The sequence below is a fragment of the Meles meles genome, chromosome 10, assembly GCF_922984935.1.
Source record: "Meles meles chromosome 10, mMelMel3.1 paternal haplotype, whole genome shotgun sequence".
NCBI classification, from domain to species: Eukaryota; Metazoa; Chordata; class Mammalia; order Carnivora; family Mustelidae; genus Meles; species Meles meles.
The window spans coordinates 13,478,504-13,499,706 of NC_060075.1; the positions used below are offsets into that span (position 1 = coordinate 13,478,504).

The 21,203-nt window shown below is 47.3% G+C and overlaps 1 protein-coding gene across 2 annotated transcripts in view; it reads right to left on the reverse strand.

The window, feature by feature from the left end:
• The window catches only part of TMEM178B (transmembrane protein 178B), a 337,180-nt gene extending 321,308 nt beyond the window's left edge, over positions 1-15,872 (reverse strand). For both annotated transcript variants that reach the window (XR_006820557.1, XM_046021270.1), the window contains exon 1: positions 15,485-15,872. Coding sequence is in view for 1 of the 2 variants with exons in the window: in XM_046021270.1 (XP_045877226.1) it covers positions 15,485-15,866 (382 nt within the window). In the remaining variant the exon portion in view is untranslated. The remainder of the gene's footprint in view (positions 1-15,484) is intronic.
• Between the last annotated feature and the right edge of the window lie 5,331 nt (positions 15,873-21,203).

Here is a 21,203-nt window from a genome sequence, read left to right on the forward strand (position 1 = left end):
AATGACTCTGTGTTTCTCCACCGGGGAATTCTTCCATTAAAACAACTGAGTTTGTTCTCAGTGCAGCTAGAACAGTGGACACAAACCTCCTGGAACGTAAGGGTCAGCACGCTAAGGTCTTTATTACAGGACTCATCACCTCAAGAAAGAGCTCATTTCTTTCTTCTAAATAATAAGGATCTCAATACAGGGATATTATTGCTGTTGTTCCTAAATGCACTTCACTACCTGGAGACGATTTGTCTTCTGTGAAGAAGCCATTATGGTCCCTGATGCATCTCCCTTTTTAGCACCTTATTGATCTACAAGCGCCCAGCCAGCCACCACACCACTACGGATATGTGTAATAAAAGCTCATGCCGGCACGCTGCTGGCATAGGAACATAAAAGTTCTTCTCTGAAATGTTAACAACTCTGCTGACCCAAAGAGATGAAATGCCACCTTCTGGTTTGAAATAAACCTCTGAGTTCCCACAGGTTTTAAAAGAAACATAGATGGCAAAAGACAGTTTTCTAGGGTAAGGGTTACCCACCATTTTATGAGATACACGACAGTATATGGCTTATCAATACTTTTTATAATTATTTTTTACAATTAACCCAGTTCTTCAAAACAGCAGTTTCATTGGAATTCTCACCCCATGGTTACAGCTGAATGTACAATCTAAATTTTCGATCTGAGCACTTTATACAACTTGGGCAGAAGGTGCTGGAAATCAGTGTTCTAGCTTAAACCCAGGACAGATTAAACTAATATAAATCCAGGAATTAGAGTGGTCATGGAGAAGGTTTCCTTGTTCTGAATCATTTATTTAACCTAGTTTAGACAGCCAAGCAATGTGGTTGCATCTATATTTATCTGCTGAAAGCAAAAGAATTACTCTACTTATCTGAACGACTGGGCAATGAGTTCAGCCCTTAGCAGACTATATGTTTAAAGGAGAAGTCCTTAACACATTCACCGTGAGATGACCCAGCCAGAACAGCAGTCACAGTTATTTTGGAAAAGACTCCACTGATGGGGTGCCTGGGTGGCTTAGTCGTTAAGCATTTGCCTTCGGTGCAGGTCGTGATCCCAGAGTCCTGGGATCGAGCCCCGCGCCGGGCTCCCTGCTCGGCGGGAAGCCTGCTTCTCCCTCTCCCACTCCCCCTGCTTGTTTGTGTTCCCTCTCTCGCTGTGTCTCTCACTGTCAAATAAATAAATGAAATCTTTAAAAAAAAATCCACTGAGAAGTGAACAGCTGTCCCATCAGTTGTTGACCTAGGGCTGGGAGGCCTTCATAAGCAAAAAGGTGTCAGCTGGCCACCCGTCACCAAATCCCCCTGGAGGACATGGCTGTGTTCCATCAGCAATGTTGCTCACCAACAACAATGGTGCCAGCGTGCCAGAGAATTAGAGACAGAAACTTACCATGTTTTCCCTGCATCACGGACCTACTCCTGTTGAAAGTCATGAAAAGTGAACTGAGGTAGGAACCAGAGAGGAGGCAGTTACAGAAGGCACAGTCTCTACTTTCAGGTCATTATCTGACCAAAATCACTATCAGAGGAGATCTGAGGAAGCCCTCAATCAATGGCTGAGAGGGAGGCTGGCCTGAAGACATTCCTGATGATAAATATTGAAAAACCTGGGCAGATATCCTGAGGGAATGGCCACACATGCCAGACCCAGAGGTAAATTTGGAAATTCTTCCATCCATGACAGGAACAAGAAACGGAGGTAGCCTTCTCTTTGCCTACCATGTGTTGGGAAGGAGGACCAGCCTAGGCAAAGCATGAAGAGGAGAAAAAGTGGGCAGGATCACAACGAAGAGGTCAAATCCAGGAAACATGAAATCGTCCCCACTTGAAATTCTCCTCTTGTGAGTCAGAAATATGGGTGCTTTAAGAAAATACAAACCTTAACAAAGGAAATAAATTGAAGTTTATCATATGCATTACAGAACAATTCACAGCAGGCTTCCTTTTAATAGTGAGTCTCCCTGGTCCAATGAAATTATGGCTCTTTGTTAAATAAGATTTCCAGATCGACTGCATTAACTGAGATAAACCTTCATTCATTCAACAAGTATGTATTAAATACCTATTATGGCCCATGCATTATGCAAAATGCTGCAGATAAAAAGATGAATACAAAATAGTGCAAAAATAGTCTCAAAAAGGAGGGAAGCATATGGGGAAATAAAATGTCACTGGTGCTAGGAACCAAGTGTTTGGTGTGTGAAGGAGGCCTAGGAGGAGGAAGGCAATCCTCCCGGGGAGCCTGGGTGAGAACATCAAGTACGAGGAGGAGGGGTCTTCAACTGATTGCTAAAGGGTAAGCATGTGTTGACCAGGCAGACTTGACGTCGGGGTGAGTATGGAGGGTCAGGGGCTTCCAGGCAAAGGAAGAAGCTTCGTAACCGAAAGTTCCAAAGGTATAAAATAGCTTAACCTGTTTTAGGGCCTGGGAGTCCTTCATCAGGGCTGAAGGAGAGCATGCTGGTATGGACAAAGCATGCAAAAGTATGAGATGCACAGACTGGCGGCGGGGGGGGGGGGGGGGGCATGTTGCCAGACCTGTGGGGTCTACTTGCCAAGGTGAAGATCACAGATCTTATTCTGACTGATAGGCTGTGGGGAGCCGCTGAAGGATGTCGTGCAAAGTGGTAACACGATTCAATTTCCATTTAAGAACAAACACTCTGAATAGAAAGCAGAGATGTGCTAGAGAACAGGAAGCCAGAGGGCACCACCAGGAGAGCACAGGTACTGGGGACCAACAGGTAGCAGGGCTGGAACAGGATGGGGGGCCCGTGTCAGGAGGGGAACTGCTGCTTGGATGACTAGGACAGGAGAGAAGAGAGCCCCTAAGGATGATCCTTAAGTTTCTGGGTTGGGCAACGAGAGAGGCAGGGGATATCCTTCCTCAAGATGGAGGGAAAGGAAGGAGAAAGGATTCCATCCAGGATGAGAGAAGAGAAAGCAGGTTCTTGTGGATCCCCAGAATATCCAAGTGAGATACCCCACAGGCGAGCTGTTTGGACTTTCGGTCGGAGGGAGAGATTCCCGGGGCAACAAGTCATGAGCTTTGAGGGGTGAAAAGGGCCACAGGCACGAAAGAGAATGCTCAAGGAGAACGGAACACTGGAGAACCCCACCCAGGCTGAGGAAGGAGAGCCAGAGAAGGAGAGGGAAGAGCAGAGACAGAGGGGCGACTGGCTGGCTCAGTCGGAAGGGCATGTGACTCTTGATCTCTGGGCAGTGAGTTCAAGCCCCTTGTTGGGTATAGAGATTACTAAGTAAACAAACAAACTTAAAAAAGAAAAAGAAAAAGAACAGGGGTAGAAGCAGGTCCAGGAGCAAATGTTGCCTCCAAAGCCAGAGGAGGCCCAGTGTTGAAAAAGAAAGAGCAACCCCAGCCCTGGGGAAGGAGGAGGAAATCTAGAGTCAGGGACCTAGAAGGGCCCTGAAGAGCCTTGAGGAAGAGAAGCAAGCCTGGCCACATCTGAGCAAGGTCACCTCTCCTTTCCTCTGTGCTCACACATCTAGGGAGGTGGGAGAGTTGGGGAGAGGCCAGCTTTTCCCAGGGTGGGAGGTCACTCATTTACGGAAGGACAGGCAGCACCAGGGGTGCCCACCTCCCCACAGACCACAGGGAACACAGCGGCTCATCATCACCAGGGACCTTCCCAAGCAGCCTGCCCAGAGCAGCACGTGGTCACCCTGTCAGCCCTGTGGTTAAGGAAAAAAATCCCTGAAATCCCACAGGACACTCATGATTCCCTAGGAACTTAAGACCCAGCTTTGGTGTTTTAAAGCATTATCTGCTGAAAGTGGAACCCCAGCTACAGTTCTGGTGGGCCTTTCTGCGCCAGCTGTAGTTTGTATAAACACAGTGGAAACACCATTACTGTAACAGAGGCTCGCCCTTGGCTAAAGTCGCCCTCATAATTTTAAGAACAAAAGATCCAAACCATAATCATCAATAACAAATCTAGTTAGGTTTTACTAACTAACGTTCTCTACTCAGTCTGAAAGGGGATAAGAAAACTTCTGAAGAAATAAAGTACAATTCTGGTCCTTTCCTTTTTTTTTTTTATTTTATTTTTTTATTTGACAGAGAGATCTCAAGTACGAAGAGACAGGCGGGGGGTGGGGCGGGGATGGGCGGGGGAAGCAGGCTCCCCGCCGCTGAACAGAGAGCCCAATGCAGAGCTCGAGCCCAGGACCCTGAGATCATGACCTGAGCTGAAGGCAGAAGCTTAACCCACTGAGCCATTCAGGTGCCCCAATTCTGGTCCTTTCTTTCTTTCTTTCTTTCTTTTTTTTTTAAAGATTTTATTTATTTATTTGACAGACAGAGATCACAAGCAGGCAGAGAGGCAGGCAGAGAGAGAGAGGAGGAAGCAGGCCTCCCGCTGAGCAGAGAGCCCGACGTGGGGCTCGATCCCAGGACCCTGGGATCATGACCTGAGCCGAAGGCAGAGGCTTTAACCCACAGAGCCACCCAGGCGCCCCAGTTCTGGTCCTTTCTTATTCTCAGCTTTTCCTCTCCTGGTTCATACTGAGTGTAAGGGCCTACTTGGCTAGAGCGCTTTCATCTCGGTTAAACAGCGATTTTGTTGTTTGTGCAGTAAAACTTAAACTGACCTTGCCACCACCCCCCCACTCCCACCCCCCACCCCCACTGAGGAACTTACTTAGAAGCAAGTCCGGGAAACAAGTAAAATATGGTCGACCAGTCCCTGATAACAGAGCCCAGAATACAAGGACGAGTCAGGCCAGGTGGAGACATCCAATCAGTAAAGTGCACATACTGTCTCCCTAACTACCCAAGAATGTGGGCCCTGCCTTTTGGGCACCAATTCTGACCAAGGTGATAGAATAGTTCAAATAGCTACTATAGGGTGAATTGTAATTCAATTGGCTACCTGTGCGTGACCTAGCATGACTATGCAACTTTCTCTGTGTGTTGCAATCTCATTGGCCACCTGTGTGTGGCCAGGCTCAACCACACGGCCTTTGCTCTATATAAGTTAGTCTGTGAGGCTGGGAGGGGTCACCCTCTCTGTAAGAGGCGGCCCCGAACGGTCAGTTTGATTCTCGATACTGGCGCGAAATAAAGCTTTGCTTGACCTTCGCTTTGTATCAGCCTCTCTCCTTTGATCATGGACCCTAACACTGAGTTCCTCCCTGTGGGCTCAAATGCCTTCCCAGATGTTGGTGCTCTGCTTTCCCACACAGGGCCTCCATGTCTTAGCCTTCAAAGTTTAGCATCTGATCAGTTCCAAGACTGGTTTTAGTTTACCTTTTTTTTTTTAAAGGATTTTATTTATTTTATTTGACAGAGAGAGATCACAAGTAGATAGAGAGGCAGGCAGAGAGAGAGAGAGGGAAGCAGGCTCCCTGCTGAGCAGAGAAGCCCGATGCGGGGCTCGATCCCAGGACCCTGAGATCATGACCTGAGCCGAAGGCAGCAGCTTAACCCACTGAGCCACCCAGGCGCCCCTAGTTTACCTTTTTAGCCCTTGAAATTCTTTGTTTTTCTCCACAAGCTGCAAGAAATTGACAAAGAGGGACGTGACTTGTACATTACTCTTCTCTCAGAAACAAATCATTTTAAAGTTTCAATTTCCTCCTCTTATAAGACATCCAGAGTGGATAAAACAATTTTATTTGTTCTAAGCCCTTCCCATGAGCTACTTTCAGTGAAAACTGTTGACTAGGAGTTGCCTGATTCTCTTCTAAATGCTGCTTGCTACTACTTACAAAAGTCAGTCACAGATCACCTCAGAAACAGTTTTCCAAGAATTGTCCTTAAAGAACCTGCTTCCTATCCACTGAACAACAAAGTCTGAATAAAATTTTAACTTTTTTGTTCGGATCATAAAAACTTTCTAAAGAGCCTGATTGTGCACGCATGGATATGCCCCCAAATGCCTCAGATTTCTTCTGTCTTTTAAGAAATGAAATAGACATGATTTTAAAGCAACTTCCCAATTCCATTCCTTTCTCTGTCTTGGCAAACATCATCCTTCATTTTGGGTTTATCGGTCCCGTGCATACTTTTATAAATACTATGCAAATCATGTTTCCATAAATAATATCTAATGTAATTTGATCCACTTTCTAACTTCATATGAATGGCAACATACTCCCCATTTCATTCTATACCCTGCTTTTTTTTTTCAGTCAAATTTTATGTTTCCCCATTTGGAAATACGTACATGTAGTATATTTGTGTTAAATAGGGGACAATTGTTTCCATTGTATGAATATACACCATACCTTATTATCCATTTTCCTATTCATGGACACTGAAGTTTTTCTGTTTTGCTTATTTATTTTGCTATTACAAGCAGTGGCGCCAGGGACATGCTTGGATGGGAGTAGGGCCAGGCTGCAAGGCTGTGTGTGTCTTCAGCCTCCTGAGATAGAATCCAGCTGCGTCCCAATGTGCTGTCAGCAGACAGACGGCCGTGTATGAGCTCAGAGCTTTCTTAAGGTAAAAACAACCCCAGCCCATGCAGGTCTATGAACTACTCCAGGGCCTTGGGGAGTAGGAGTTGTGTTTGCCTAAATAGAATTGCTGTTATAAAGATTAAGAGAAATTCCGGCCAAAATTGAAAGGGAGAGGCTCTGAAGCAAATAACGTGTCCAATAGAGTGAGATTCGGAATACAGAACAGCAGGGCATTTTAAAATGCAGGAAATGAGATAAATTTATGAAGATGACCTAATATAAAGTAAATTGCCTTTTCTTGGCAAAATACTTCGACGCCAAGAAAAAAAAAATCAATTGAAATAATTCAGATACTGCAGTCTCCCATAATACAGCAGATCCGTCAAACTTCCCTGACCGTCAACCGTAGCTTCCACTCAGAATAAACATCACCTGTAGAAGATTCCTGGTGACTCCTGGAACAAGACCTTTAAACATCGACTCTGTGCATACGAATTTATAAAAAAAAAAAAAAAAACTTTTGTCCTGTTTGAATCACCCGTTCGTTGCCTGACTCCTATTTATACTTGCTGTTATTTTTAAATACTGCTGAATAAATGATCTCTGGTATGATGCATAAAATCTGGTTGCAGTGTGACCCTTGGAGGATGGGCTGGGGGGCCTGGGATACAAGGGTAGGGGGAAGGCAGACTAGTCAAGGATTTACCTCATCAGAATTAATTACTACTTTTTAAATAAGGCTAAGACTTTACCTCATCCACCCACAAATAACAACTCTAAGAACATCCCCTAACTGCTCCAAAATTCGAGAGCCACTCAGGCCCGCAGGATGTAAATCTCTTCTAGAACCAAACTTGGGGACCGTATGTATTTGTCTTCTCGCACACTTCCTCCTTTTGTTTGTCCTCTGAAGACAGAACTATGGATTTCACTCAGGATCCACCACCTCGAGTTAGGTGCCTGACATAGTTGGGAGCTCAAAAGCCATTTTTAGGTTAAATACAGGGAAGTGTTCCTCATTATGCAATGATTTTTAAATGATCCAAGGAATGTACTCACTACTTTTACTTGTCTTATATCTTGGTGCTCTTTAAATGTTTTGTTTTAAAAAATAAGCCAAAAAAAAAAAAAGATATGATACTCAAAACTGTTAAAATGTAAGCCCTACAAGGGCAGGAATTTAGTCTGTTTTATTGACTTCTGTATCCTGAGCAATACCTGAGCTAATGCCTAGCACCCATAGGTGCTCAATAAATGCACTGAATGCATGAAGATCTTTGGTTATGAAGTAGTTCGCACACCGACCAGTAATCCAGTTCCTTTCTCTGTGAAGCTTTATGATTTCTTTTCATTTCTTTATTTAAATTGTGGTGAAACATACAGAACACAAAATTCACCATCTTAGCCAGTTTTAAGTGCACAGTTAGGTGGCACTAAGTATAGTCACATTGTTGTGTAACTATAACCACTTTTGCCCATCAAGTGTTTCCTTTTTTTTTAAAGGATTTATTTATTTATTTGACAGACAGAGATCATAAGTAGGCAGAGAGGCAGACAGAGAGAGAGAGGGGGAAGCAGGCTCCCCGCTGAGCAGAGAGCCCGATGTGGGGCTCGATCCCAGCACCCTGAAATCATGACCTGAGCCGAAGGCAGAGGCTTTAACCCACTGAGCCACCCAGGCACCCCAAGTGTTTACGATTTTTTAAAGATTTGTTTATTTGAGAGAGAGAGACGGAGCTGGACGGGAGGGGGGGGCAGAGGGAGAATCTCCAGCAGATTCGGGGCTGAGGGTGGAGCCAGGAGAACCCATCCCACTCCCCTCCCTCCTCCCCCACCCCCATCCATCTCACCACCCTGAGATCCGACCTGAGCCAAAACCAAAGGTCAGAGGCTTCACTGACTACACCACCCAGATGCCCCTCAGTGTTTATTTTTAACTCCAGTCTGCAAAGTGGCATTTCAAACCATCAGAAAAGAGGGGAAGTTTTGTTCCACCATTGGGTGGGGGAATGAAATGAGCTGCTTTGTTTCCCCCCCCCCCCTCTGGTATGCTAGCATCCTGGGATGGTCCCTTTCTCTGTCCTTCCTCCCTGGCTTTCTCTTCTCTCCCAGCTCACCTTTTCTCAACCATCTACCTACTGTTTATGCTCTATAACCTAAATTAAACTTTCTCATCAAATGTTAGAGTGTGAAAGGGCCTGAAGTTTATATAATCCAAACTCACTATTTTACATATGAGGAAACGACGTCCTTTGAAAGAATGTATGCATTTTCTCAGAAACAGCAGCTGTCCAATCCAGATGTTCAAATCAATTTTCTGTCCACTCATCCCCCAGGTCACGCACTCCCTCCTCTCTCTGTGCAGCGTTTGGAGTCCATAGTTATCAAAGAATCTGCATCTGAATACATATTTTTTACTTTACTCCCCAATTCCTAGATGTTCACATGCCTGCATGTGGAGGGTCAAACTAGCCAGGGTGTTTAGGATTCTGCTGGAAGACCTAGGATTACTAGTAACAGTACAGAGGGGAAAAAACTATTTTTAACTGACAAGCCAAAGTGGGATATACAGAATCGACCCTGTAATTGATCCTTACCAACCCTACAGTAAATAAACCAACCTTCTGGAACAGAAATATGGCTCCTGACTTTGTTGACTCAGTAGAAAGAACTCGCCCCTCCCCACTTCCCTGACCAGTTGATTCCTGATCCAGCTGACACAGATGTGATCTTCGGAAGAAGAGCCTGATCCAACCACAGAAGACAATGAATTTGTCATTGAGCGAGGGTGTAAGTTCCCTCAGGACAGGAACCACGTGATGCCTCCTTGCTTTCCCCACCGCCTAGCAGAGGGCTGGGCACACCACCGGTGCCTGAAACACACCACACCCACCCTCTCCGTCTTCCCACCCAAGCACTTGCGCAGAGTCAAGGGCCCCCAGCTGTCTGCTCTGGCTGGTTAGTTATGTTTCAGCATGATGAAGGAGGAGGGCGCAACTGAGTGCATTCGCTCCTACTTTTGGGCGGACACACGGTGCTCATGCAGGCGACACACTCTGTATGTAAAGACCGAGCCGGGGCTACTTGTATGTGCCTGCCTGTGAGCAGGTCAAGCCTCCCTATGTTTTAAAACCAAGACGAAGGGGACCACTTAATTTTGGGCTTACTTGTCCCTTTACCCCTTTGTACTTCCGAAGAGCAAAGACACCTCATGGCATTCGCTCCCTCCCATTATGTTCTACACTGATCAGTTCATTAGCTATTATTTTTATTCCGATTGGCATAAAGTAGTACCATTTTTAGTAGCATTATTTTTAAGGAAGTACCATTACTTTTTTTGTAGTAAGCTCCATGCCCAGTGTGGGGCTGAACTCACAACCCGGAAATCAAATGCTGCGTGCTCTGCTGACTGAGCCAGCCAGGCTCCCCTACCTTTATTTCATATGTATTTATTTATTACCCATTTCTCGTTCCTGGAATGCAAGCTTCTCCATGATGTCCCAGTCCCTAGGCTCTCAATGAATATTTGCGGAATGAATGAGTATGTCCTTCATGGCTCTAACCTCAGCATCTACCACAGTGAACAAAATAGATACTCACAAATCACATAGCAAAGTGTGTATGAGCTTCTGTCAGCGGGTCTCAAAGCAAGGTGTGCGAACCACTTTAAAACGATCCCCCTGCTCAGAGCTAAGCTGAAGTCAGTCCTCAAGCAGCTCTCCCTGGGTGAGACTCTAAAATTAACTTCCTACTTCTTTTCCAGTTTGAGGAATCAAAATACGGGGCTCTTCTCCATCCCACCCCTGCCCCAGCAGACTCCATGGTGACAAGAGAGTACAGTGGGTGTCATCAAACCTGGAGCCAGAATTTGAAGCTTGGCAGCTTCACTTCCTTATCGTGAGACTTGGCAAGTTCATTAACATTTAGACGCCTCAGTTTCCTTAACTGTAGAATAGCGAGGAAAAAAATGATAACACCCACCTCGAGTGTTATAATGAAGAATAAATTAGGGGCGCCTGGGTGGTTCAGTGGGTTAAGCCTCTGCCCTCGGCTCAGGTCATGATCTCAGGGTCCTGGGATCAAGCCCCCCCGCATCAGGCTCTCAGCGGGGAGCCTGCTTCCCACCCTCTACCCCACCTGCCTCTCTGCTTACTTGTGATCTCTCTCTCTGTCAAATAAATAAATAAAATCTTTTTAAAAAAAGAATAAATTAGCCAATATCAATAAAACTCTTAGAGGAGTACCTGGCAGCAAGTCTGGCAATTATTATTAATCCTCCCTGCCCAATCAACAACTCTTTTCTTTCAATGCAGTTGAGAGAGGGAGAGGAGAGAACAGAGGAGCATGTGAGAATTCTGTGAGTCAAAGATGGAAAATGCATAAAATATAGACTTAGTGTAACTGATCACGAACTCAAACCTTCTGCCCAAAACATTCAAGTAGCAAAGTTTGTTCAAGGATAGAACCATATACTTAAATCTAAGCTCCAGTTACTATGTTTCATCGTCCTCACCTGAAACGAAGTATGTGCTTGTTCTTTTCAGAGGCTCTAGGCTCCGTGCAGCACTGTCCAATGGAGCCTTCCGTGACGATAGGAATGTTCTCTCATCTGCACTGTCCAATACGATGGCCACCAGCAACACATGGCTCTTGAATGTTTGCAATGTGGCCAACACCACTAAGGAAATGAATTTTTAATTTCATTGAATACTGGTTATTTTAAAAATTTAAATAGCCACTTGTGGCTAGTGGCTACCCTACTGAGTATAGCTACATGCGCTCTGAGTATGCAAGCCCTTGGCCTTGGCTCTTCCTCACTCTCCAGCTCCACGCTTGGCTCCTCTCCCTCCCTCCAGCAGTCAACACTCAAAAGGCTGGACTGCTGGTTCACACCTCCCTGCCTATGCAGATGCTGCCCTCTTGGCCTCAAATCTCCTTTCCTCTCCATCCACCTCCCAACTTCATGAAAACTGTGTTCAGGTATTTCACCTCCTCCAGGCAACTGAACCCAACCCCCTCCTGGCTTCTCTCACCTCACTGCCAACACCATCCACCACTGCGTGCTCCCTACTTCTCTGCACCTGTTTCTGCCGCTCTCATCACCCCGTAGCTGACACATATTCCCCGTGACCCTAACAGACTGGGGGTATTTTAAGGACCGGGTCTTATTCATCACCGAGTTCTTGCGATGTGTGCCCATCACATAATACATGTACAGTACCTAACTCCATTAGCGACTATGTGATGCTTTGTTAAAATAAGCCTCTGTATACTGACAACCACTCCCTGATCATAAAGATCAAATTCTCATATAAGGCCTATTTTCAAATAGTAAAAAAATAGTTTTTAGAGTTCTCAGTTGAAGGTCTCTTTATTTTAAGGCACAGCAGTATAACATTTCAGAACAAATCAAAGAATATAAATGTTCCCTGGAACAAAATCCTACCTGTAGCTGCTCCTCCTAAGGGTCTGAAAGTCTCTTGGATTTCAGAAACTGATCCTGTCATGGATCTGTCCCCCACACCACCACCACCACGCTTGCAGTGACTTAGTAGAGAGAACTGACACGGTCGGAAAGCAAGAAGACAAGAGGACTCGATTATGGACACAGTCATATGGGAATTCAAGGGTGATCTATCCTTGCTATACCCTCAACCCAATCCTACCTCTAAGAAGGAAACCATCAAAATCTTATCTAATATGAAAAATAATGATTGTGGGTGATACGTGTCTGTTCAGTAAAATATGCTATCCAAAAAAAAGTATTGTTTCCCTTATTCCTTAGCAAAACTTCTGGGCTCAAAAAAACTTCCTTGTTAAATTATGTAGCATCTGCTACAATATTAATCTGCCCTGGGAGCCACCCTGGTTCATTTTTTTTTTCATCACAATTTTCTAACTAATCCTTTATTTGGATTCCCACACAAGTGTTCCTACAATTAGAATAAGTTTTTGATGGATACAATTCCGTGAACCTTATTTGTATGAGATATTTCTCAAGGACCAAAATACATTCTGGTGAATGTGTTTTACAAATGATTTTCTTTCCTGCCCTTCAGGAACTTATGTTCAATAAGACAAACAAATAAATACACAGTGACCAGAAATGCATATTTTTTGGTATAATCATGGCAGCCGGCATTGAAGAAATGGATTTCAGAGAAAACACGCATCCAAAGGACTTCATCTTCAAATCAGATATAGATTTGACTTTTGTTTTCTTATTAATTATGTGGTTTTGTTTTATTTTAAAATGCACAAATAGCACTTTCTAATGTAATGAACATTGATTAGCAAATGACTGGGGCTGTACAATCATTTAGATAAATCTCCTGTTTTCCCATAATACTGACAGATTTTACAGTCTTTTCTCTGGTTTCCCTTTCCCCTTACCCAACATGTATCTCCCAGAATTTGAATCTAAGATGTTTCCCTGAAAGACAAAGGACTAACAAATCTTTTGAGGCTACTAATGAATACTACGAGATAAGTATCTTTTCCTAAGTTGCCTGCCTTAAATTTAAATACAGGGATATCAATTTCTTTTTTTTTTTTTTACTTCCTTCCTAAATCTGCCAATCTAGGAAGAACGCTGATTAAGTCTAGAAATGATGTTCTACGTTATTGGAATTGCCTGTCAATTCTACTAATATAAGATGCACTTATTTCCAAAATGTGTCTCTTGTTGCTTAGAAAAGAGAAGATCTAGCTTTCACAGATTATGTTTTGAGGTTAAAAATGAAGATAGCGACCTTAAGTCCCCCGAGATTTGTAAGGCTGGCATGCCATCTATCTCAATAATACCTAACAAGAATGTCAAATGGACAGAAACGGCCGTGGTAAGCGGTTGTTTGCAGCTGACAGTGATTGCTGTATTTTGGGTGATGGGGAAGAGCGTCTCCATTAGTTCAAGTGAAATACAAGGTTCTGCCAACACTGGGTATCAGTGTATTCAATCCCCCTGCTGAGCCATGTCCATTTTCTGTTGCTGCAATTAACAATCAGTCGACTCAAAGTCAAAATGTTGTACACTCTTCCCCTATCCCTTTCCCTGTCTCTGTGTTCCCAGCTTCACCGGAAGAACATGTCACTATGGTAACGAACATCTCTGGTGCACAGACCAAGTCAACCCTTCTAGCCAGATTGCCAGGCAAAGCAACATGGAATCAAAGCCCTCAATGGAACCATCAGAAGGCAGGGATTCCACCCCTCTTTTTCTGAGCAGAGAGAACCAGTGCCAGACAGCAGGATATCCAACCCATCTTGTTGCAAGAGACATTTAAGAAAGGAAATGCAAGAATGTCCTTCAGCAAGTCCTACCACTGTTTATCAGTCATTATTAACATGAATTCTTCCTCTCATTTCAGCTAACTTCCTACCATGCCAATTTTTAAAAAATGCGGCGAACAGGAAAGGACAGAACACTTCATGAATCTGTGAATCTGAACACTGTTACAGTCACCCACTGCCAGAAATGATTCTGTTTTCTCTTGCTCTCCTACTTCCAAATCCAAACCAAGTTACTCTTTTCTGGAATGCTCTAATATGCATGTCTTTACAAAGTTGTAGAGCTCCAAATGGGTCACCCTGCTCTAACATCAGCCTAACCATGAAGCAGTTGTGATGTTTGTAGTATTAACACACTCACAACGGAATCAGCTAAAATCCCTAGTCATTCCACAGAAGCTGCAAAACAAAAACGAAGATGGATTCTCCTTCTGGACTTAGCTCACCTATATCTCACTAGCCACCGAGACCATTCCCACTGCTTGTCATTCCTAAACAACTGAGTTTTTTTTTTCAAATTAACTATTTTTTCTGATCAATTTCAACATTTTTCTAAATCAAAGGACATTAGTTCTCACAAATAATATTTTAAAACAGCAGCAAACCTGCGTTATAATATTAAGGGACAGTAAGACGTGTTTTCCATCTGGGCCTCAAAGACTTTGCAGGTAACATCATTTTCACCCTGGCTTCACCACTGAATAGTTGAAGAGACTGACACACAGCGGGGGCGGGGGGCGGGGGGAGGCCAAGACCCAGAAAATCACACCATATCTTCCAGAATGCAACTACCATAGAAGAGAACACATTCCCTTCTCCAGAGCAATATTAATATATATTCAAATATATTCAGTGGATTAACAGAACAGGGTAGTCCCCAAAGTATAAATCAGCCAAGATCTTACAAATTGTATCAGGTGAGGAGACTTTTTAAAAATTATGTGATCACACTCAAGTATCCGAGAAATTTTCATCATTAGCAATGGCAGTCTGTTTTCTGTTTTGTAATACTTTACGTATTTTTGATACAAATCTTCTGAACATGGTCATTTTTTTTTTCCTCTTAAGTGCCCACTTTGGTGTTACCTGAGAAACTACTTTTTATGTGTTTATTAGGCCCTGTTAAAATTTGATGCACACAAGTCACTTTTGTCAACCACCTCCCCAGAAGGAGGGATCAAGAATCGTGGTATGATGCTCTTGGTCCCCAGGCCTGCAGCTGCAGGGCCGGGGCTGTGATTTACTCTGTTTATGGGACGGATGCCTGCATGGTGCTCCATACAGTCTAGCACTTAGCAAATAAATGTCTGTGGCGTGAATAAGGCCTTCTTGGTGAGATGCTTTCCCTGAATCAGTTCAACATCCAAAACAAAGATTAAAACTAGGAGGCTGTCTGCCTGACACACCATTCTCCAATTTGGGGCTTCCTCTGCAAACAACACAACATGGGATTCCCTCCGTTCTGAGACTGATGAAGCATTAGCCTGGATTAAAAACCCTGGTCCACGATATCCCACGGGAATCCCAGCGGACCAACGGAAGACCAGAGGCCAGCCAGAGAGAGGTAAGCCTCCATTACCAGCTACCGGGAGGCAAGTTCTGGCCACTCCGAGGCTCAGCGGGGCCTGGATAACCTGAGCTCCTGGAAGCAGGAGGCCCGGGAGACTGTGGCCAGGCGAAGGGAGGAGAGTGTGAACCGGGCCTAGGAGGCACCGGGCTCTCCACAGTGCCACGCCTCGCGCCTCACGCTTACCTTTCCGAATGAGGGCTGCGATCTCGGGGTCGAAGCCCTGCCGGTGGCACTTCCTCCAGAGGCCCATGTTGGTGGAGTTGTACTGCCGGCTGCACTCGTCCACCGGGCTCATGGCGAAGAGCTGCCGGCGGTTCCGGGCCCGCAGGAGTTTGCCCTCCCAGCGGTCCAGGCGCGAGCGGCTCGCCCGGAGCGGCAAGTTGTTGTTGTTGTTGTAAATGAAGCCGGGGTCGACCCGGCGGGTGTTGAAGGCCTTGCACCTGTCCCTGTGCTTCCTGGCGTCCGTCTCGTACCAGTGGTCCGAGCAGATGGCCACGGCCAGCATGCCGAGGGCGCAGAGCGCTAGCGAGAGGCCCGTATAGAGCAGTAACCTTCCGGCAGCCATGCCTCCGCTTGGCGGCTACACCATGGGCATGATCCGCCGCAGCCTCGCCTTCCCTCCGCGCGCCCGGAACAAAGCGGCGGGCGGCCGAGCCAAGGGGGAGGGGGACCCGAGGGGGACTCGCGCGGCGGCGCCCCCTCGCCCCCGCCTGCCGGTGCGCGGCCCGGGGACTGCGGGGATGGGGGCGAGCAGCCTAAAAAGTTCTGATCCGGGGAGGCTCGGGCGGACTCCTGGGCATCCTCCGGGGCAGGTGCAGCCTCGGGCGGCGGCGAGCGGACAAGACTGTCTCCCGCACCCTCCCTGCCCCGCAGAAAGCGACTGCCCCGAGCCGGCCGCGTCGGCGCGCAGCCGGGCTTCGGGTGCCGCTGCCCTGGGGCCAGAAACTAAACACCAAGTGCCCTCGGCTGCCGTGGGGCTGCCGGGCTTTCTTTGTGTAGGGAAGCGACGGGACCCACTCGCCTGGCTTTTTCTTGGGGTGAGGGGGTGGAGGCTATCACGAGGAGCCGCGCGACGACCGGATGAACCCCAGCACCCGCGAGGCGGCCGGCCTGCGAAGGAAACCTCCAGATGCCAGGGCCGGCTGCCCTGAGTCCCGCCTGGGTCTCCCACTCAGCGACTCTCCCCCTTCCGGTTCGCAAGCGAAGAAATGTTCTTCCTCTCTGGGTTGGGTCTTTTTAAAATCTCCGTCCTCTGGTCACCAGCTGGTCCCTTGCTCTGTCTGGCCAGCGCGCTGTGCTCAAAGGCGGGCTGCCGGTGGGCACACGGTCGCTGCCGACCTCTCCGCGCGGGCTCCCGGGTGGTCTGCGTCTGGCCTTGCCATTCAGGAGGCCCCTCGGGCCGACGGTGCGGTCACTCGGACGGCGTTACCGGACGAGCCTTGGCCCAGGACTGGGGATGACTGGGCGGCAGCTGGCGGGCGCGAGGGGCTGGCTGCGCAGAGGAGGGTGCACCCGGCAGGGCACACGGCGCGAGGCGCGCGGAGCTCCGCTCGCGGTGCCTTCAACACCATGGACAGGTCGCGCGATCGGGGCTCACCGCCAGCTGGGCAGCCAGTCCCCGGGCGTCATGCCGATCTCCCCAGCGCCCTCTTCTTCCTGAGTATCCACCCGACAGGTTCCAGACCCGCCTCTCCCGCGACGCCTCTGCCTCACTTCATCTGGCTCCCAAGTAGCCCCGGGAACGTGCTGCCCAGGTGCAAAGAAAATGCTGCAGGCACCGAGGAAAACAGCGGCCCCGGCCCTTCAAAACAATCCGCCCCCTTCTCCCGCCACCCGAGCCCGGCACTGTAGCTGTCTGCTCTACCCAACTGGGGTCAGCCGCTCTCAGACTGCACCATTTTCTTCGCAGCCCACCCAGGAGCCGAGGCGCCGGCTCACTCGGCAGCGTGCAGAGAATCCCGTCCCGGTCTCGGCGTCCCACGATCAGGTTCCTGGCGCGCCGTGCCCGCCGAGGTGAATGGGGCGAGGGTGGGGGAGGGAGGCTGGGTCGCTGAGCTTCCCCTCCCTGCCTCCTCCTCTAGCCGCGGCGGCTCCGGGGCCTCGCGGGCCCGGCGGTGCTGGGGAACGAGAGCCCAGGCTGCGCCCGGGGTGCTCGGGAAATCGCAACGCCGGGCTGCGAGCGCCGGAGGAAGCCGCCGCCGCGCTCGCTCGCTCAGGCGCCGGGCGCTGCAGCCTTGGCTAAAACCCACAGACGAGAACACGGAGCGCGCAGCCAAAAGCTAGTGATGTCATCCGTGCAACGTGAGCCTCATCTCTTATTTTTCTAGCATCCTTAAAGATAAACTGCACCATTTCCCAGGCACGGAATGTCTAAGCCTTAGTCTTTGACCAGGCAAGTCAATGGTATCTAGATAGGTATGTGCCCAACCACATCCATATTTATGCACATATACATATATGTGGTATGTAGCATGTTTACACGCATTATTATAAATTTAAGGATGTTGCCTCCATCTCCTATTTATCTCTTTTCCGTGATGGAAAATTCCCTCAAATCGACCATAGTTCTTTAAAGACTGCTTATTGCGGAGTCGGCATCCGGAGGGGCTGAGGAAGTTCCCTGCGTCCCCAGTTTTGGTCGCCGGTGTCTTGGATCACATCTGATCTTTGTTTTCCCCCAGAAAGCTACAGGCGCTACCTTGCTAGCTACAGGCGTTTCCCCCTGGGGCCGAGCGCGTCGGCGGGGTTGCCACGGCCAACCCCAGTCCAGCCCCACGCCAGCGCCACACACCCCGACACACACCCACCTCCACCTGCCTCCACCTCCCTCCCTCCCCAGCAGGAAAGAAAAAAAGGAAATTGATCCTTTCAAGGCCGGAGGATGAGAATATTAAGGGGGGGGGGGGTGCTTAATGGATATTTTGAAAACGCCCGGGGGCTCGCTCTTGGAGAAGGGGAGGTGGGGTTATATGAAACCTCGGCGCCGGCGCCGCATCTGTCCTCATCTGGGTGGCGGCTGGATTTAGGCTCAGCAGGGGCTCTGAGAGGCAGTGAGGGACCCAGACCTTCAGCGGGTAGGCGGCAAGCAAGCCCCACTTCATCCCAGAAACGCCCCCCCCACGCCAGCCTCCCGGTTCCCGTGATACAGCGCCGCAAAGGCTGGGAGCCTCCCTCCCAGGTTGAAAGCCTGGGTTTTTCTCCCTAATGCTCTCCCTTCATTTGCACCCGCACTCCAAAGCCGGGGCCCGCACTGCGGGGGAAGGAGCAACCCCGGGGAAAAAGAGTGTCCGGCACCCGGCTTTGCACAACGGGGCCTGCGAGCCAGAAAGAGCACACCCTCCACCATATTCTTTTTGTCTTTTTTCATCCTCCCTGCAGTTTGAAAATCTGGAACGAGGCGTTTCAGTGCCATCTAGTGGGGGGAGGGGCGTGCCTCGCTTTCCGTCCCTGGATGCGGCAATGGGATTTGCTGAAAGGAAAGGCAGAACCTGAGGGTGTCCGCTAGGTTCTTGGGTGCCGGGCTAGTGAAGAGGCTGTGGGTATGTGCCGTTTGCCAGCGCCTGGTCCCCTGGGTTCCCTAGGATGGCGAGGTGGAGCCAAGGGACTTGGCCACAGTGTCTTCTCACCTTCCTTTCTACCCTCCTCTCACCACTTCCCTCTCTCCCCCAACCGTGAAAATGTGGCAACAGGAGCAAACACTTTGCACATGCAGACGATGTCTAAAATTTCTGGAGCTATTTTATTCTGTAAAGCCCAGAAGCACTTTTAGGCTAACAGGATGTCTGTGTTTGACCATAGGGAGGAGTTAGAAAGGTGAAATGATACCTACAAGGTCACTTGGCAAGTTGGGGCACACCCAGCATTAGAGCCTCAGTCTCCTGATTCCCAGCTCTGCCCTTCCCTGAGAGCCAGCTGCAGGAGGGGCCCAGGGAAACCCCTAGAAACCCAGACAGTTACCCACTTGGCGATGAAGGAACCTTTTCATTGTATCCCTGTCTTCCCTCTTCCATTATTTCATCCTTCTTCCTTTTTAGCCTTTTTCTCTGGGCCTGTGCCTTAGGCCTGCTTTCAAGGATGTGCCTTGCCCCTCCTCCCATGGTCCTCCTCCGCAGTCCTGTGACTCCTTATTCTAACAGTCAAGTAACCAATTAAAAAAAAAAATTAAAAACACTATCACACGGTCAGTCATGTTTTTCACATGAAAGTTCTAATAATCCTATGTAAAGTTCTAATATTCCTACTTTGTCTTCTAGGATCTCTTCCACAACTCATCCCTTCTGAATGTTACCCTAGGATCTTGCCCCAAAATGACATTAAAATCATTGCTTTGCAGTTTCTGAAATCCACATTTTTGAAATTTGGAATTTCATTTGCTCACACACAACCTCCCCTACTTTCTCTCTAATCCATGTTCACATTCTCCAAGCTTTCTCCAAGGCCAAAAACAAAGATGTGGAGATATCATTAAAAGTTCTCTCTGTTTCCTGGGGCATAGTTCACCCAGAGCAGATACATGCTTTCCTACAATCTCCTCACCCACTGGGAACTGTCTTCAGACAGCATATTCGTTCTACCCTACACCCTACCTTTAGTCGGAAATCATTCTCCTTGACATTGTCTTTTAGAAGCAAAATAAAAATTGATGAGGTGTGTTTTCTCTTTGCCATCTATCAACATGCCATCATTTGCTCAGACAAAATCCCCCCTATGTATACTTATTCCTGTTTTCCTAACTAATGTTGCACAACTGGGACATTAATCAAAACCCAAGAGTTATCTTCTACTTTAGGCCTCCTGACTGTCCCCTAAGTATGTAATATGCTGGCATTTATGATTCTTTCTACATCTCAACTCATCCCAGAGCCACACTGGTTTTTTAGGGACTTTTTCTTCTTTTCTTCCTCATTAGGGTCATTAGAGCATTGTCATCTCACCCCTGCACATCCAACTCTTCTCCTTGCTTTCTTTTCCCCTTCTACCACACCACCTGGTTAATCCTCTTATATTCTACAGTTATCCTTTACCGAGAATTCTGCAGTAATTTCATCTTGTCTGTAGCTTAAAGCTTAAACTCTTTACCCCCTTACAAGGTTTCACAAAGTCTTCAGGCCGTTTCCCAAAGCTGACCATCACACTCCCTTAGACACACCCTCTGTTCTAAGCAGGCGGCTCTCTAAACATGTTTTGAAAAGCTCCTACATTGGCATCATTCCTCTTGTCTGTAAAATACCTAACTGCTCCGCTTCTGAAAGTTCTTATAATTACAGGTGCCACATATCAGTAGATCAAATAAATACCATTTGATCATCTCACTAGAGGCTGAAAAGAGAACCAATTAAAGCCAACAAACATTCTTGATATTTAAAACATCTTCCTAAACAAGGAATGGTTTATAAAGAATAAGATCATCTCCTGCATAAAGAACTATTCTGAACTAGTAGGAATAAAACAAATAACACAATAGAAAAAGGTCATAAAAAGAAAATTTACAGAAGAAAAAATTCAAATGGAAAATTAACATATGAGGAAAAAAAAAACCATTCAACCTCACTAGTAACCAGAGAATATACTTTTTTTAAATACTTCTTTTTTGCCCATCAGATGGAAGAAATTTTTTACATGTCTGTTAATGTCAAGTGTTGGCCAGGGCATAAGGAATATAAGTGCTCTCGAGCACTGCTGGTGGGAGCTTAACAGATAGAGCCACTCTGGAGGGCAGTGTGGAGTAGCTGTTAAGACGAAAACTGGACGTTTGTTATGACCCAGCAGATCTACTTCTAGGCATCTAGCCTGGAGAAGCACGGGCATGGGGGGCAAAGAGCATCTGTAGCATGCTGCCCACATCCTAGGGCTTCTATGACAAAACACCACAAATTAGGTGTCTTAAAATGTCAGAACCTTA